General features: G+C 53.1%; 3 protein-coding genes across 20 annotated transcripts in view; 1 reads left to right on the top strand and 2 right to left on the bottom strand.

Annotated features, from left to right (window-relative positions):
* PC (pyruvate carboxylase) overlaps window positions 1-5552 on the top strand; it is a 94126-nt gene extending 88574 nt beyond the window's left edge. For all 11 annotated transcript variants that reach the window (XM_048214787.2, XM_026483095.3, XM_044378412.3 and 8 more), the window contains 11 exons: window positions 833-977; window positions 1331-1420; window positions 1505-1726; window positions 2170-2326; window positions 2818-3058; window positions 3176-3425; window positions 3625-3869; window positions 3954-4133; window positions 4210-4458; window positions 4701-4841; window positions 4925-5552. In XM_048214787.2, coding sequence (XP_048070744.1) covers window positions 833-977; window positions 1331-1420; window positions 1505-1726; window positions 2170-2326; window positions 2818-3058; window positions 3176-3425; window positions 3625-3869; window positions 3954-4133; window positions 4210-4458; window positions 4701-4841; window positions 4925-5173 — 2169 coding nt within the window. In that variant the 3' untranslated portion in view covers window positions 5174-5552. The remainder of the gene's footprint in view (window positions 1-832; window positions 978-1330; window positions 1421-1504; window positions 1727-2169; window positions 2327-2817; window positions 3059-3175; window positions 3426-3624; window positions 3870-3953; window positions 4134-4209; window positions 4459-4700; window positions 4842-4924) is intronic.
* Window positions 5553-7371: 1819 nt separating this feature from the next.
* Window positions 7372-10533, bottom strand: RCE1 (Ras converting CAAX endopeptidase 1). Of its 8 annotated transcripts, none has more exons than XM_026483098.4 (8): window positions 10320-10533; window positions 10080-10182; window positions 9900-9983; window positions 9567-9645; window positions 8869-9036; window positions 8669-8740; window positions 8336-8453; window positions 7372-8028 (listed from the first exon to the last, which is right to left on the bottom strand). In XM_026483098.4, the coding sequence occupies exons 1-8, from the start codon at window positions 10502-10504 to the stop codon at window positions 7680-7682; spliced, it is 1158 nt and encodes a 385-aa protein (XP_026338883.2). In that variant the 5' UTR covers window positions 10505-10533; the 3' UTR covers window positions 7372-7679. The 8 variants fall into 8 exon arrangements, with proteins under 8 accessions (XP_026338883.2, XP_026338887.2, XP_026338884.2 ...); XM_026483102.4 differs by having other exon boundaries at window positions 8336-8442; XM_026483099.3 differs by having other exon boundaries at window positions 8336-8414.
* Window positions 10534-10549: 16 nt separating this feature from the next.
* TOP6BL (TOP6B like initiator of meiotic double strand breaks) overlaps window positions 10550-17961 on the bottom strand; it is a 99129-nt gene continuing 91717 nt past the window's right edge. Inside the window, exons 14-15 of the mRNA XM_057317429.1 lie at window positions 13807-13882; window positions 10550-11090 (exon numbers count right to left, since the gene is read on the bottom strand). Coding sequence (XP_057173412.1) covers window positions 10747-11090; window positions 13807-13882 — 420 coding nt within the window. The 3' untranslated portion in view covers window positions 10550-10746. The remainder of the gene's footprint in view (window positions 11091-13806; window positions 13883-17961) is intronic.

Here is a 17961-nt window from a genome sequence, read left to right as displayed (position 1 = left end):
GGGGGTGATGGAGTGTAGATTTGGGTAACCAGGGGTACAGTGAGCGCCCAGTGGAAGGCAGAAGAGCATCGGGTGAGGGAAGCTGACTTTGGACTTGAGCTTGTGTGAGGGCCGCACAAGGAGAGGTGCCCAGGAGGCATTTCCACTTAGGGTCTTGGCTCTGGAGCTGGAAGCCCAGGATGAGGTCACCCAGGGAGAATGTGCTGTGTGAGGAGAAGAGGCCCGGTGACAGCTCTGAGACCTCCATCCCGCAGGGGTGAGAGGAGCCCCCAGTGGGGACTGGGGAGGAGGAGAGCAGGTCTTGGAAGCCCAGGGCCAGGATGTCCTGGTGGGAGCTGTCAGCAAGTGAAAGGTGGGCGAGGGCCCACAGGAGTTAGCCACCAGGATGGCCCTTAGTGAGGATACCCAAGTGTGGCTGCTGGGGGGGGGGGGTTGCAGAGAAGGGGGTGGTTGAGGGTGGGGACATCTGTCAAGAAGCGTGGCTGCTTTATGTCATGGTGCTGTGGGAAAGGCCTGACCCGTTTCCTGGGCTGTGTGGAGGGGAGGTGCTTACTTCCAGATCCCTGAGGAAGGAGGAGGTGATTCAGCACATGCTCTGGGGCGAGCAAGACGGGGGGAAGTGGGCTCAGCCCCCTAACAACTTAGGGGACTCTGCCAGGATAGGGGGTTGGTGAGGAGACGGGGAAATGTCGTTCCGCAGGGAGGCCCCAGACCTCTGCCTAGTATCCTGGGGAACATGGGGAGCTATGCTGGCGTAGGGTGGCACTTTCAGCCTCCTCTTTCCCCGTCCATGCTACACAGTGACACCTTCCCACCCACCTCTGTCCTGCAGACCAACATCCCCTTCCTGCAGAACGTGCTCAATAACCAGCAGTTCCTGGCAGGCACCGTGGACACCCAGTTCATCGATGAGAACCCAGACCTGTTCCAGCTGCGGCCTGCGCAGAACCGGGCTCAGAAGCTGCTGCACTACCTCGGTCCGGCCCCGACACCGCCCTGCTCTCCCCTCCCAGATGCCTTGCTCCCAGCTCCTGCCTAGAAGAGCTTCCTAGCACCCACTGTCCCTGCCCTCGTGGTGGTCCTGCACCCTCCTCCTCTGCTTCACCTTCCCACCTTGCCCGCCTTCCTTGCCGCTGATCTTAGAGATGCCCCCTTTTCTGTCCATGTGGCCCTCAGTAGGTCCCCACTGCCTGGACCCGGGAGGCCCTAGCTTTGGAGAGGACTAGGGGTCCTGGAGAAACCCCTCCTCCCCAGGCCCATCCACTGCACTCTGCCCTCAACTTGGACCCTCCCCACCCTGTCCTGATCCCACTACTCACTCTCTCCCTAGGTCATGTCATGGTGAACGGCCCAACCACCCCAATCCCCGTCAAGGCCAACCCCAGCCCTACGGACCCTGTTGTCCCTGCAGTGCCCATAGGTAGGTGAGATTCATTCTGCCAACTCGGGGACACAAAGAGGAGGTTGCTGCCTGAAGGGATGCTAATGCCCAGGTCTGCCCTAGGCCCACCCCCGGACGGTTTCAGAGACATCCTGCTGCGGGAGGGGCCCGAGGGCTTTGCTCGAGCTGTGCGGAACCACCAGGGGCTGCTGCTGATGGACACGACCTTCAGGGATGCCCACCAGTCACTGCTGGCCACGCGTGTGCGAACCCACGATCTCAAAAAGATTGCCCCCTATGTTGCCCACAATTTCAGCAAGCTCTTCAGCATAGAGAACTGGGGAGGTAGGCTGGAGGAGGGCTGGAATGTGGGACGGCACCTGGCCACCGGCCATTCCAGAAGCTAGAGATGTTAACATTGAGGAAACCGGTGAGAGGTGAACAAGGCATGGTGTTCATCCGTTCAGCAGTGACTGGTGCCCACTCTGGGCTTGCCTCACAGAGCTGAGACCCTGGTAGCCCAAGGTCAGGGAGGAACACCAGCCTGTTCGTGACAGCACAGAGAACTGGCGGCAGGGCTGTGAAAGGGGGCCCAGCGGACACTGACCCTCAGCTGCACTGGGAGAGCAGCAAAGGGAGAAGTCTGCAAGGGCTGGGGCAGGAGTGTGAGGGATCCTGAAGACGCGCGGGACAGGGTGAGGGCTGCAGGCTCGGGCCGCAGAGCTGCGAGGTGTGCTGGAGTCCCAGGGGACGGAGGGGCTGACCTGGGCCTCTTGGTCCCTGTGCAGGAGCCACGTTTGATGTTGCCATGCGCTTCCTGTATGAGTGTCCCTGGCGGCGGCTGCAGGAGCTCCGGGAGCTCATCCCCAACATCCCATTCCAGATGCTACTGCGGGGGGCCAACGCTGTGGGCTACACCAACTATCCCGACAACGTGGTCTTCAAGTGAGCCTGGGGTCGGGTGGGCAGACGCTGTACCGCGTGGCCCAGCGAGGGCCGGGCCACACTGCAATGGCCTGTGCTCCCCGCAGAGGGCGGGACACCGAGCCTCGTAGCTGCACCCAGCAAGGCTGCTCTCTGGCAGTTTCGTGGAGTGCAGAGTCATAGTTGGAGAACGGGAAGGACCTCTGACTCATGGGGGCGGTGGAAGCCTCAGGACTCCTTCGTTCAGTGCCCTTTCTCCCTCAGACTGTCACTCTTGCGGAGAATCTCCAGCTGATTCTTCTGACCTGGGCAGACTGAACTGCACTGTACAGATTGACGGGCAGGACAGCTCTGCTGCAGCCCAGGCTGCCCCAGAGAAGGCCTCGGCCACACCCGGGCGGCCCCCCACACTGGCTCTTTGGGTGCCACTCCCCCTGCCAGGCCAGAGCCAGAGAGGGATGTGCAGGGAGGAGTGAGATGGGATTGACCCTTGGGCTCTCCTACCCGCTCAGGTTCTGTGAGGTAGCCAAGGAGAACGGCATGGACGTCTTCCGGGTCTTCGACTCCCTCAACTACATGCCCAATCTGCTGCTGGGCATGGAGGCCGCGGGCAGTGCCGGTGGTGTGGTGGAGGCCGCCATCTCCTACACTGGTGACGTGGCTGACCCCAGCCGCACCAAGTACTCGCTGCAGTACTACATGGACTTGGCTGAAGAGCTGGTGCGAGCCGGCACCCACATCCTGTGCATCAAGGTGCCGGCCCCGCCCCACCGCAGGACTCCTCCAGCTCCTCACCCATCTCCCCCCAGCCCCATGTCCCCCTCATCATGCCCCCTTCCTTACCGCCTTTCTCTTTCCTTCTTGCGCCAGGACATGGCAGGGCTGCTAAAGCCCATGGCCTGCACCATGCTGGTCAGCTCCCTCAGGGACCGATTCCCTGACCTCCCACTGCACATCCACACCCACGACACATCAGGAGCGGGTGTGGCAGCTATGTTGGCCTGTGCCCAGGCTGGGGCTGACGTGGTAGATGTGGCGGCTGACTCCATGTCCGGGATGACATCACAGCCCAGCATGGGGGCCCTGGTGGCCTGCACCCGAAGGACTCCCCTGGACACAGGTAGGAACCGTGGGAGTCCGTGGCCACTCCCCTCACAGCTGTGGCCCTTAGCAGTCCTAGTGGAGTCTGGCCTGTGTTAGAATCCAGCTATTTCCTGACCTTGCCTTCATCACCCACATCTGAGACGGGACCTGAGCTGGCTCTGGGGTCCTGGGAGGAGCACCTGGGAGCTTAGTGTATTCTCCTGGCCTCCCTGCAGGGGTGCCCCTGGAGCGTGTGTTTGACTACAGTGAGTACTGGGAGGGGGCCCGGGGATTGTATGCGGCCTTTGACTGCACGGCCACCATGAAGTCTGGCAATTCGGACGTCTACGAGAACGAGATCCCAGGGGGCCAGTACACCAACCTGCACTTCCAGGCACACAGCATGGGGCTTGGCTCCAAGTTCAAGGAGGTCAAGAAGGCCTATGTGGAGGCCAACCAGATGCTGGGCGACCTCATCAAGGTGAGCTAGGCCCAGTGCTCTTATCCCTGCCTCTGGGCCTCCATAAGATGCCAAGCATCGTAACCCAGGGGCTTTTCTTCTCAGGTGACACCGTCCTCCAAGATCGTGGGGGACCTGGCCCAGTTCATGGTGCAGAATGGGCTGAGCCGGGCAGAGGCTGAAGCCCAGGCAGAAGAACTGTCCTTCCCCCGCTCTGTGGTAGAGTTCCTGCAGGGCTACATTGGTGTTCCCCACGGGGGGTTCCCTGAGCCCCTTCGCTCTAAGGTAGGAAGGCCCAGCACAGTGTGAGGGTGGAGGTTGGGTGCAGACATCAGGCTTGACCCTCCACTTTGCTCCCCAGGTGCTAAAGGACCTGCCAAGGGTGGAGGGGCGGCCTGGCGCCTCCCTCCCTCCACTGGATCTGCAGATGCTGGAGAAGGAGCTCATAGAGCGGCATGGGGAGGAGGTGACCCCAGAGGATGTGCTCTCAGCAGCCATATATCCAGACGTCTTTGCCCACTTCAAGGACTTCACTGCTACCTTTGGCCCCCTGGATAGCCTCAGTACCCGCCTCTTCCTGCAGGGACCCAAAATTGCAGAGGAGTTTGAGGTCAGTGGCTCTGGCACCTATCTGCACTCCACCCCAGCACCCCTGCCCCTGCATCCTTAAGGGCACCACCACATCTAGAGCTCTAGGCTTTGGCTTGGCTGTCACCCCGCCTCACAAGCAAGGAACTGAGACCCAGGGTTGGGGGATTTGCCTGGGACTGGGTCGGGCAGCTGCTCTACCCAGACTTGTGTGTTCTGTTGTCCCCCACCCCCCAGCTCTGAGCCTCCGTGCCCTCCCTGCAGGTGGAGCTGGAGCGGGGCAAGACACTGCACATCAAAGCCCTTGCCATAAGTGACCTGAACCGGGCTGGCCAGAGGCAGGTCTTCTTTGAGCTCAACGGACAGCTGCGGTCCATTCTGGTCAAGGACACTCAGGCCATGAAGGTACAGTCCCTCCAGGGCCAGCCAGGCGGTGGGGATGGGTCGGGCCTGGGCCTCATGTCTTCTCCCTTCTGCCCTGCCTGCAGGAGATGCACTTCCACCCCAAGGCCCTGAAGGATGTGAAGGGCCAGATCGGGGCACCCATGCCTGGGAAGGTGATAGACATCAAGGTGGCAGCTGGGGCTAAGGTGGCCAAGGGCCAGCCCCTCTGTGTGCTTAGCGCCATGAAGATGGAGACTGTGGTGACTTCACCCATGGAGGGCACTGTCCGCAAGGTGCACGTAACCACAGACATGACACTGGAGGGCGATGACCTCATCCTGGAGATTGAGTGATCTTGCCCCAGATTGGCAGCCTGGCCATCCCCACCCCAAGCCTTCCATAGACACTGCGCTGCCAGGGCAGGCCCAGGCCAGCCAGTGCCCGAGGGCAGAAAGGCCTAGCCCTGGAGCTCCTGTCAGCTGCTTGTGGCAGGAGACACACTGCCTGCTGTGGCACATTCCCTTCCTCCAGCCATCTGTCCTTTCCCTGCTGGACAGCTGCTCACATAGTCATCTCTTGCCAAATAAGGGTCCTCTCCTTGTTGGAGACTACAGGTGGTGGTGTAGGTGGGCCTAAGACCCAGAGGCGCAGGTTTAGGGGTCCTGTCTCCTGGGAGGAGACTTAGGCTCCAGGTCCTGAGAACTTTGCTCAATAAAACTGGCTTCCACTGCCCTCCATGCCGGGTCCTGTGCAGCACCCCGCCTTCCCCAGTGGGCGCCACTCAGTGGAGGGACAGGGCTGTCTGTCGGGACTCCCCATGGCAGGGGCAGGTCGGTTGTATCTTCCTCCTTGGAGGGTAGGGAGAATAGTAGCCTTGGTTTCAGCCACTGTGGAGTGCCTATGGTATACACACCCCAAACAGGATTAGTTTACTTAGAACTTGGGTAGAGGGGTGCTGTTCTAAGCACTGAACACCCATTAACACAGTGAATCAATCCCCCATTTTATGTAAAGAGAAATGGAGTCCTAGGAAGATTAAATAACTCATCTAGGACCCCAGAGCTAATAAGAGGCAGAGGGCTCAGATCCAAGCTGTCCGTGAACTTGCTTCCCAACCACACTGCTTTACTTCCAAACCCAGGGCCAACCTCCCACCCCATCAGTTAAGGACTGGATGCAAACAGGCACCGAGTTCTAGGTGGGCAAAACCCCTGGATATGGGAACCTGTAGGTGAGGATTTTAGTGGGAGGTTAGGACTACTGGATTGAGTCTCAGGATCTCATCCTGCCCATTCCCATAGCCAAGCTCTCTGGAGAATCCCTCACCCGCAGGGGGACAGCAACCCTGCCTGCATCACTGCACTGCTGCCCGCCCCCAGCCCCCAAAGGGGAAGTGAAATGGGGGCGCTGGGCAGTTCCTGAGCAGGAGCATGAGGAAGGGGTAGAGCACAGCCCAGATGTGGGCACACCCCAATTTCCAGGGGACCAGGCAGGCAGTACACTCCCAGCACCCTGCGAGCCCAGTGCTCTTGGGGTACAACCTTATTTGGGGGGTGGTTTTGGGTTTCCTCTTTGGACCCCAAGAGCCCAAAGGTGCCCTCTAAAACAGGGCCTCTAAAACAGGGCCGTGCTCACCCTCTGTGCCTCCCCCACAGCTGCTACACAGGCCAGAAGACAGGAGAGCTTTCCACAGCAAGGTAGGTATGTGATTATGACGACAGACTTTAGATCCAGGTGAATGTAGTGTAGTCTCAGCCAAACTGGGGGTGCCCTGGGGAGTGACTGCACACCTGTCTCCTTTCAGCCACCAGCCTCGGGACGGAACTTGGGACAACCTCCTCTAGTCTAGAGTGAGACCTCAAAACACAATATTCTTTTAAAAGTTAAATTCCCTGGGGCAGGGGAATGAAAACCATTCGAAAAACAAGAGGAAGGGCTATAGATAGAACACTAGAAAGTTCTAAGAAAGAACCTTGAGTTCCAGTGTTGCTCAGCAGGGCCCTTGCTGCTCTTAGGGTTGCAGTCTTTGTTCTAAATTCTTTTAGGGACCAGACTAGCAGCACAGTGGCAGAGGTCCATGCCAGAAAAGCCTCTACTCCCAGGTGACCCTGAGCTGGTTCCTCTCCCATTTTGAACCTGTTTATTCTCCCTTGTGTAAGGTGAGGTTGGTAAATTTTGGGGAGGTCCTGGTGGAGCGCCCACAGTCAACCCTCTACCCTGTCGCGGGACACAGGTTGGAGGCTCCATCACTGGGGTCAGGGCCCTAAGTTCCATTCCCTGATTCTGGGAGCCAACAGGCCCTAGGCTGAGCTGAGTTCACACGTGGCATCTGCAGTCCCAGGTCCACCTGTGCTAGGACCTGGGGCATGGCTAAGAAAGGTGGAAGCTACAGACCCAAGGCAGCCAGAGGACCCCATCCTGTCCTTTACTTCAGGGAACTGTGCCTACCAGGCTGAACTGCCCAGAGGTTAGTGTTCAAAGTAGTCAAGAAAAGTGGTGGGCACACTCATAAGACCCCAAATAGATTGATTCCCAAAGGTCCAAAGCCGTGTTACCCAAGTTAAATCTCTTTAATATCTCAATACAAAGTCCTGATGCAAAAAGACAATGAGAAAACCCTGGGAAGTTGAGGGGGAGGGATTTTGTAAATTCCACCCCCGAGCAGCTTTTCAGAGGCAGAGGGGGGCAGAGGAGCTCAGAAAAGCAGCAGTCCAAAGTGAGGAAGGGAGTGCACGGCTCCTGGGACCTGCCCCTCGTCCCCTCACTCCCAGCTGCTCCTCAACCTCCTTTGGAGAGGGGCTGCACCCTTTGGATATCTGCTCCTTTCTCTTGGTCCCTGGGATTCAACTAGCTCTGGCTTCAATCCCCTACAAAAATTCCTGAGATCTCGGGGACCCCAGCCAGCTCCTCCCCTGCAGTACCCCTTGATGGGGAGGGGCTGGGGAGCCCATGAGAGTTCATAGGAGCATGGGTCAGGAGCACAGGGGAGCCTCTGAGTCCCCTGCTCGCTCCAAAAGCACACAAAGGGGAAGGCTGCCGTAGAGCTTGGGGTCCGTGAGGGGCTGGAGCAGAAGCAGGAAGAGTCCCACACCCAGAGCATAGCCTGCCAGCAGGGGCCGCCTCTGCGGATGCTCCAGGGCTGCACACACGGCAGGAAAGCCCATGTAATTGCAGAAGGAGTGGCAAAGGACCGGCCCAATCAGGTGTCCTAGGGAGGGGAGACAGAGCAGTTCTTGGAGCATCCCCACCACCTCCCAGGGCCCTTCCAGGGCTAATCACCCACATCCCTGAAATAGGAGATCGGTGACCGCCCACACACCACATGGCCTCTGCTCCCTTCCACCTCTCAGACCTCACCAGAATGAAAGCCCTGGCTCTGCCTGTCTCAGAGACCACAGTGGAAGAAACTTGTCACTCCTACAACAAACACAACATTCCCATTCTCCCACCCACTCCTGTGGGCCCCTGAGCCCCCCCGGGGGGGGGGAACGACCCATGAGAGACTGAGGACCAACCTGTGCGGATGAAGAGGAAAGCAGTGTAGGCACCGAAGACAGCTGTGTAGGAGAACTGGAACGCTGGAGACGGGGAGGCCTCGAGTGACGACACCTGCATGTTCTTCCTGCCCCAGCACTGCATGCCCATCAGCCAGAGACATCCCCGTCCCCCTGAGGGCACTGGCTGCCTGCCCCAGGACCTATAGCTGTCCTCTACACCCCAACTCCCATGGCCAGGGGCCCTTCTAATACTACAACCCTCTGTCCCAAGTCTTCCTCCAGAATGGCTATCAGGGACACCCTTACACACCCCAACCCAGGATTGCCCCAGGCAAGCTTTCTAGGACTCACCTGCAGATAAGAAGATGCTCCCCACGCTGCTCTGGCGGAAACGAAGCTGCTCAAAAATGTGGTGAAAATGGGCTGGGAGGAAGGCAAGAACCACGTCACATTCCTCTACGACTGCCTTATAGGCTGCACCCTTGCTCCAAGCCCCATTTTTGGCTCCCATGCTGGGAACATCTCAACAGGACCAGGTTAGACAAACTCACCAACTCCAAAGAAGAGTGGGCAGGTGAACACGGCAGGGCCCAGGCCCGTGCATGGTGCTAACATGGGCAGCATGCAGGCCCGAAATACCAGTTCTTCTGTCAGGGGCGCAATCACTTGGTTCCGCAGCCAACGCATGTCTGTGAGGCAGCGGGCCCAGGAACGAGGGGCTAGGGAGGGAATTCAGGACCAGGAATTAGTGATTAGCTATTGAACAAAGAGATCCTAGAGGCCCCAGGGGCCCCTCTTCCACAACCTTTCCCTGGCCAAACTCAGGTTAGGCATCAATACTCCTGAGGAACAGGTAAGGGTCAAGCTTTGTTATCACACCCAGTATAAAACAATGTTTCAAGAGGACTGAAAGGACAAGTATTAGTAGCTGAGGCAGGATATCCTGGTAGTAAGTTCTGGAAACATCAAAATCAGAACTCAAGACCAGCTCTGATTTGAAGAAGCCAAATGTTAGGAAGAACAACGTTCTTTAGTCCACATACAAGTACTGCTGGGGCTTCCTAGGGGCCTCCTCGGATGTCAGAAACCAATTCTTACAGGCCATCTGCTACATGTTCCCATTTTACTGATAAAGAAACAGAGAACATCTACATCTCATGTCCAAGTCCCACCACAAGCCCACCTAATCCCTTTCTCCACTGAGCTGGGCTGCCTGTGCCTACTTTTCCCCTCAACCCTAAGGACTCACCTAAGACAACCTTCAACCCATCTGCCAGATCACATGGGCAATCCATAGAAAGTTGCATCAGTGGGCCCAGGAAAAGGATCTGGGGACAGAGAAACGGGCGATCAAAGGAAAGGCTTAAGCCAAAATCCATTACTCTTGCTCAGAAAAGGCCTCATGAGACTTTGATTGAGCCTCCTGTTCTCAGCCAGGATTTCCTACCCAAGCATACCCGAGGGCCAAGGACCATCTCAATTTCTGTTGCCCATCAACCAAAAGATGGACACAATGAAGATAAGGAAAAAAGGCCAAGGAAAGGAACGTCACGCTATAACAGAAAAATACAAGAGCACTCACCATGGTCAGCAGCAGGGGCAGCAGTGCTGCTGGGAAAATGCCCTCCAGCCTGAAGCCCATCAGGGTGAGCAGGGATGTGCCTGGCTGAGCCACAGGAAAGGAGGCATCAGTCTTGCTCTCTCTCCCCTAAAGACCCTGGAGACCCTGCCCGCCTTGCCCTCTGCCCCGCCTCCTTCGCACCTGGATGCCTGTGAGTTCTCTCCAGAGTAGCACGCAGAGGGGCGACAGACTGGACACCACCAAGACGCTAGTGAAGCGCCTCTTGATGACGGCAGGGTGGTCCCTACGGAGGGAACAGTAAGTTCTGGGGACCCACAGCCTCCTCTGCGCAGCGCGGCCCCGCCCCCGGTTCACCCAAGCTCCGCCCACAGCCCCGCCTCGCGGAAGCGCGGGTTCCGGCCGCGCGCGCAGCCCCCGCACCTGGGCAGCTCACTCTTCCAGACGTAGAGGCTGCCCACGTAGGAGCAGGCAAGGCTGAGGCAGGAGAACACTGACACCCAGCAGCACAGCCCAGGGCCTGGACCGCCCAGAGCCGCCGACTCGGGCTGCCGCTCCGGCCGTGACACCGACAGCAGGCGCAGCCCATCCCCGCCCAGCGCCGCCATCGCGCCCGGACCCGCGGCGCGCACCAGTGACGCGATCCCGCAGCCGCCCGACCCGCGCCTGCCGGAAGCGCCGGTGACGTCATCCGGCAGCGCGGGCGTCCCGCCCCTGGCCTTGCCCCCAACGCTTAAGCAGAAGCTGCGCGCGTAGAGCAGGTTTATTGAACAACAGACAACACGCGGCCCCAACAGCTGCCGGGCAGGCATGGAAGCACGGGGGTTGGGGGGGCACCCCAGCTTAGGGCTCAGGGCCGGGGCTCAGCCACTCGGATAGATTGGAGACCTCCTGCTGCCAGAGCGAGTCCTGCGGGAGGAAAGGCAGCCCGGAGTGAGGACCCATCGACAGCGGCCGTCTCCGCCTTCTGGCTGCGCCCTCCCCTGCGCGGCCCTCGCCCGGTTACCTCTAGGCCGCCCCCAGGGCTCGCCCTGCTCCCGCAAGGCGTCAGGGAGGCGTCTGTGGGCTTCGTGCGGCATGCGGCGGCCTCTGACTGTCTCGGGGACCTGGCAGGGTGGAAGGCTCGCGTCTCTTTCCTGCCCTGCCGGAGGCTGCCCCTCTTGAGCCTCTTGTTTTCCACTTGCCCGCTGGTCCCTGGGCGAAAATAAGACCCCTTACCTTGCGCCCACGGCCCTGTGCTAGAAAGGCCCTTGGTGCGGGGGAAAGGGAGGAACAGGTCCGGCTCTTAGCCCTCCCACCTCAAATTCCTTTCAATCAGGTCTGTCCAGATCAAAATCTGGGCATTTCAGGCTGAGGCAGCAGAATGGTTTCAGTCCTACTTGGGCTCGCGCCCACTCATTCACTGCTCAGATTTCTCTGGAGGCTGCACTATCCAGCTCCTCCCTCCCTGCCAAGCTGTGATCCCCCTGCCCGAAAGCCAGCCTCGCCTCTCCTCGTAGCTCATGGTGCATTGAGCAGTGCCCACTGGCATTCTCCCTACTATTAACTGATGGACTTGTGCAAATTTAAAATGAGTTTGTACCCATAGATTCTTTCTGAGCAGGTCCTGGGAATGTAGCTCAAAGAGCTGTTCCTGGGTGAAGCTCACAAATGCTGGGAGGGATGCAGAAGTGTGTACAAAGCCCAGGGATAGAACAGAGAAAGAAGCTACTAACCATCCCTAGAGGTGAAGAAAGGTTTCCCTGAGAAGATGTCTGAGCTGGGTTTTAAAGGATGAAGAGAAATAGGCCAGACCAACAAGGGAAAGGAATTCCAGGTAGAAAGATGAAAAAACCCAAAGGCATTAATTTATATCCCATATGAAATGCAAAATGGGGGGGGGGGCTAGGAGATGAATCTGAAGGGATCAGAAGACAGAAATGGATTTTTATCTGTCGAAAATAAGTGAAGAACTTTAATAAGCATTGGGGATGTATTGTTAATTTTGTATTTTAGATTATTCTGTCAAAGGAGTGGCTTAAAGTCAAATTAGAAACAGGAAGAATCATGGGGCACCTGGGTGGTGCAATCGGTTAGCATCTGACTCTTGGTTTCGGCTCAGGTGGTTATCTCAGAGTCATGAGATTGAGCGCCACATGGGGTTCTGTGCTGAGCATGGAGTCTGCTTAAGACTCTCCCTCTCCCCTCTAGCTTCCCTTCTTCCCAGCAACTGACGAGAAGGCCAGTAAGACAACATAAAGGACTGATAGCTGAAGGCTATCCAGTGAATAGAACATGGATATGTGGTGGCATCATCCAACTTTCAGTGATTTTCTTTAGCAGAACTGCCCACGTGGAACATAGGATTGATGGTGACTACAGCTGCAGCTTTTAAAGCAGAGCAGCTCACCCAGTCTTCCAGGGGGTTCCACCAGACTATGAATACCTAGATATTAAGGCTTATATGGTACAGTGGAGAACGCATAGGCTGAAATTCAGATTATCCTCCTGCAAAGCAACCTCTGAGCCTGGCTTGTCTCTTGTGAAATGGGACCAATGCTGCCCATGCTGAAGGCGACCACTGTCAGAGTATAGCAAAGTATAGCATCCCCCTGGGTCCACAGAAGGTGCTGGGTAAACTGTTAATTTCTTCCTTCTAGAGAAAGAAAGAAATTCCTTTTTTACTCTTCACTGCATAAATACTGAATTGTATCCATTCTTTTAAATCTCCAAATCTAAATTTATAGAAATAGATCCTTTGCTTTATACAAGCCTTCACTGCAGGGTTCTTTTCAATAACAACAGCCCCCACAACATTTAAAACAAGGTTCAACTGATAGAATGATTCAGGAACACCTCTTAGGCCTAAGTCTGGACAACATGCAGCATGTTGTGTTTGTGACCCTGGAAAGGAATTTTACCAACAAAGTATAGGTGCTAAAGTCAGTCCCCAAATTCCCTCAAGCCCAGGTACTGTTTTGACAGTGCATCCCTGCTAGTCTTGGCTCTTGGAGACAGACTGGAGCCAGGCTACCTGGGTTTGAATTCTGGCTCTCCCAATTACTACCTGTGTGACCTTCAGTAATTTTACTGATACATCTGCAAAATGAGAATCATAACACTACCTCATAGGATTGTTTTGAGAATTAAGACCATTAATGCATTTTAAAAGCTCAGAATCAGGGTGCTTGGGTGGCTTAGTTAAGCATCTGACTCTTGATTTCAGCTCAGGTCATGATCTCAGCGTTGTGAGATTGAGCCCCACATCGGGCTCTGCACTCAGTGGGGGAGTCTGCTTAAGTTTCTCTCTCTTCCTCTGCCCCTCCCCCTGTGCCTGCCCCCTCTTGCCCCCAAATAAATAAATTTTTAAAAATCATTAAAACCTCAGAATATTGCCTGGCACCTGCACTATCAGGCTCAGGCATGAGTGGCTACAGTGATTTCCAACCATACACACATCCCTCTGCCACTGCTGGGTCTGAAGGTGTGTAAGTGTTGGAGGGAGTGAGGAAAAGACCAGTATAATCATATCACAACAACTCCCCATAACATACATAAAGGCTGAGGTGGTATTCTGCACCCAAGAGTAACCTCCAGAGCCCCAAACAGAGTAGTAACCAAAACCAGGGAGAGCTGCATTATCAGCACTAATGATTGAGAGAAGACACAAAGCAATGAACTAGATTCAGGACCCTCCCCCTTCATGTGCAACTATCTTTAACTACACAAACTTTATGAGGAATTTCTAGTTCTGTCATACCAGCTTTGGGGAGAGAATGCCCCCTGCTGCCCCAGAACACCCCTAGTAGCGGTGGGAGCCAACCAAATCCCAGGATTTTGCTGTGGTAGAAGGTGCAGTTTGAAAGCTTGAAGTCAACATTTTTACTTCTGAGCTTTGGTGCGGTGGTCACCTGAAAAGCTGAAACCTTACCTGCAAGGAGCTCCAGGCTGCTGTCCTCATGTGCGTCCTCTGTGCTCTGCTCTGCATTTTTCTCTGGGAGCAGCTGCTTTAAAAATCAGAAGTACTAAGTGAGTTTTGCAGGAACATGAAAAAGCCCCAGTGAGACAAGTGTGCCTGGTGGCTTTGTTGACCTCACAGGGCTGTCTTCCCTCACCTGGAACTCTCCCTTACTTCTTCCTGGCTCATGTGAGTCCCCCTACCCAGCCCCAATCAAGGCTTCTTCTGTCAGAGCCTTTGCAGCTCATTCCAGGCACACCAGGCATTTCCTTCCTCCTCCAGACTCTGGTCGCTTGCTTACCATCTGCCCCACTCCTTGGGCTCTGAAGATGCACTGCCTGCCCTTGTTTATCATTTTTATGTGTGTGTTTTCCACATTATTTTTAAAAACGATTTTATGTATTTATTTAGGTATGTAGAGAGTGCACACAAGTGGGGGGGGGGTAGAGGGAGAGAGTGAATCTTAAGGAGGCTCCACGCCCAGCGCAGAGCCCTCCGCAGGGTTCAATCTCATGACCCTGAGATCATGACCTGAGCCGAAATCAAGAGTCAGACGTTTAACTGAGCTACTCAGGCGCCCCATTTCCCACACTTTAAATTCCTTGAAAGGTACGGTTCGTTGTGCCTGCATCCCTTTACATAGTGTATATGTGTATATATATATATATATATTTAGCATAGTGTACCTTGCACAGGTAAGTGCTTAACATATAACTGACTGAGGTCAAACCTGGGAAGCCATAGGGCACATTTTGTGGTCTTTTGTAGCCTTTCAAAGGCTTGCCACACTTGGTTCAGTTTGCACAGAGAAACAAAAGTTCTTACTAGGATCAGAACCCAATCCTCTTAGCTTCTTGTTTTTCAAGAATACAAGTACATAAAAATAGACATCCTCTTCATCAAAATTAAAAACGTTTGTGCTTCAAAGGGTACTATAAAGAAAGTGAAAACAACTCACAAGAATGGGAGAAAATATTTGCAAATCGTATCTGATAAGGGCATTGTATCCAGAATAAAGAACTCTTATAATTCAACAATAAAATAACAGCCTAATTAAAAATGGGCTTGGGGTACTTGGGTGGCTCAATTGGTTAAGCATCTGCCTTTGGCTCAGGTCATGATCCCAGGGTCTTGGGATCAAGCCCTGCATCACATCAGGCTCTCTGCTCAGCGGAGAGCCTGCTTCTCCCTCTCCCTCTGCCTGCCACTCTCCCTATTTGTGTCCTCTCTCTCATGTCAAATAAATAAATAAAGTCTTTTTTAAAAAATGGGTTTCATAGATTTGGAGACCTTTCTCCAAAGAAGAGATACAAATGGCCAACAAACCCATGAAAAGATGCTCAACATCATTATTCATTAGGGAAATGCAAATCAAAACCACTATGAGATACTTTATACCTAATGGGATGGTGGTAGTAAGAATAATAACAACAGTAATAATAGACAATACCACCAGGAAGATGTGGAAAAATCAGAACCATTACACATTGCTGGTGGGAAAGTAAAATGGTGAGTTTGGAAAGTAGTTTGAAAATTCCTCAAAAAGTTAAATATAGTGGGGCGCCTGGCTGGCTCAGTCAGTAAAGCGTGTGACTCTTGATCTCAGGGTTGTGAGTCCGAGCCCCATGGTGGGTGTAGAGATTACTTAAAAGTAAATTCTTTAAAAAAGAAAAAAAATAAACATAAGAGTTATCGTACACCCCAGCAATTCTACTACGAGATATATAACCAAGAGAATTACAAACATATGTCCACCCATAAATGTTCACAGCATTACTCATAATCACCCAAAATGCAAATAACACAATGTCCACCAACTGGTGAATGGACAGAAAAAAATGTGGTATATCCACACAAAAGGATATTATCCAGCCATAAAAAGGAATTAAGCACTGTCACATGTCACAACATGGATGAATCTTAAAAACATTTTGCTTAGTGAAAGAAGCCAGACACAAAAGGCTACCTATTATGTGATTCCATTTACATGGAATACCCAATATAGACAAATCCATGGAGACAGAAAGTAGACTGGCGGTTGCCAGGGGATAGGAGGAGGGGAATTGGGACTGACTACAAATAGGTACAGGGTTTCTTCTTGGCATGATGGAGATACTGTGGAATTTAGTGGTGACTGTTGCATAACACAGTGAATATATTTAAAGCCACTGAATCGTACAATTTAAAATGGTAGATTTTATGGTATGTTAAGTGTAACTCAATAAAAAATACTCTTATGATGTATTATTTACTAAATCAAGTTTTAACTTCTAAGTACATTCCAAGGAATACAGAAGGGTAAAGGTGGCCCTGATGGTGTGAAAAAAAGACACAGCACTAAAAAAATTTCCAGACACTTTTTTTTTCTTCTTTGAGAGAAAGTTTATTCTTTTTCTTCATTCTTGCCTGGAAAATCTCATGTACTAGAGAAACCTTTCTCCTATCCCGAAACTGGTATCACCAAGGAAATACCCACACTCAGATATTAAGCTCTCAACCTTAGAGGAATCCTGGATACCCTTCATTCATCATCAGTTCCCCCAGATGAGACAGCCTGATGTCTGGGATACACCTCTTTGGATTTAACACGGAGACATTTGATTCTGGTCTACCCCTCCCCTCCCGGAAAACAATACCTTTCCTAACAAAATTACTTCCCCCTGTTACTGCTCTTGTTTATTATGGGTTTATGTTCTCAGCTGCTACACATTTCTGTGATACTAACCCTGGAGAACTACCTTGTCTATTTCTTCATGGCCCACTGTCCTGTGTTCCAACACAGGTTATAAATTTCCACTCTTGGCATGGCCTTCTAAATATATTCTATAAAACTCTAAATACATATTCTCTCATTTCTTCTACTTCTCCATGAACTATATAATAGCCATAGATTGTTATATTTTATATTATTCAAGAGTTTAGCTTTCTACTTTATTTTTATTTTTTAAAAAAGATTTTATTTATTTATTTGACAGAGAGACAGCCAGTGAGAGAGGGAACACAAGCAGGGGGAGTGGGAGAAGAAGAAGCAGGCTCCCAGTGGAGCAGGGAGTCCGATGTGGGGCTCAATCCTGGGACCCTGGGACCATGCCCTGAGCTGAAGGCAGATGCTTGACGACTGAGCCACCCAGGCGCCCCTCTACTTTGTTTTAAAGTGCAAGCTGAGGGGCGCCTGGGTGGCTCAGTCGTTGAGCGTCTGCCTTCGGCTCAGGGCATGATCCTGGTGTTCTGGGATCGAGCCCTACATCAGGCTCCTCTGCTGGGAGCCTGCTTCCTCCTCTCCCACTCTCCCTGCTTGTCTCTCTCTCACTGGCTGTCTCTGTGTCAAATAAATAAATAAAATCTTTAAAATAAATAAATAAATAAATAAATAAAGTGCAAACTGAGGGACTGGTCCAGAGGTAAAAGAATTTGACCTATCATTGATCTTGTAGTTTTTAGCTGAAGCCACTGGGTGCCACTCTTGTGCCACTAACAAGTTATTTATCTCTAAAAGGACGTCACCAGAGGGAAACAGGATCTTTCAGAAGCAGAGGTTCTGCTCAGGAGTGCCTCTGATCACTCATTTTTCCTGGGCTATATGGTGTGGAACTTTCCTATACCAGTCCTATATGGTAACAATGTTACTAGGCTTTGGAACCAGGAGACCTCAGTGTAAAGCCTCGCCTTGACATTTGCAGACTATGTGATCCTAAGCAAATTAGGAAAGTTCTCTAACCAGTTTCTTCATCTATAAAATGGGAAAACTACAACTTATTTTGTAGGATCTTTTTGATATTAAAGTGGAAATCTTGGCACAGATTAAGGATTCAATGAATGTTCCTTCCTTCCAAGACGTAGGACTACTGAGTAAGACCTTGAGTTCACTAGCCATCTGCCAAATTAACTGGGCTATGAATGGCCCTGAGGCTATGAGGCATCACTATGGCAACAGAATGGGGCAAAAGAGGTCAGATCATTTCCTTTTGAGATCTCACTGGGGTATCAGGGAGGCCCAAGCAAAAGGTCTTCACAGGATGAAACACTTCTAGATCCTACTCATATATCCTAGGTCCTATGATAATGGCACATGCCTTACACTGAACCCATTCCTAGAAATCTGAAGGTGTGGATGGCTGTAGTGAATGG

The sequence above is a fragment of the Ursus arctos genome, unplaced genomic scaffold (assembly GCF_023065955.2).
Source record: "Ursus arctos isolate Adak ecotype North America unplaced genomic scaffold, UrsArc2.0 scaffold_23, whole genome shotgun sequence".
Classification (NCBI taxonomy): Eukaryota; Metazoa; Chordata; class Mammalia; order Carnivora; family Ursidae; genus Ursus; species Ursus arctos.
This window is presented reverse-complemented; position numbering and strand designations above follow the sequence as displayed.

Bases quoted from the DNA above. Each gene is read 5' to 3' on its own strand.
- RCE1 (XM_026483098.4), bottom strand. From the start codon at position 10,504: ATGGCGGCGCTGGGCGGGGATGGGCTGCGCCTGCTGTCGGTGTCACGG. The intron at 9,646-9,899 runs GTGAGTGCTCTT...CTCTGTCCCCAG, and splicing joins TGCCCCTGCTGCTGACCATG to ATCCTTTTCCTGGGCCCACT. The intron at 8,454-8,668 runs GTGAGTCCTAGA...ATGGGCATGCAG, and splicing joins GAGCATCTTCTTATCTGCAG to TGCTGGGGCAGGAAGAACAT.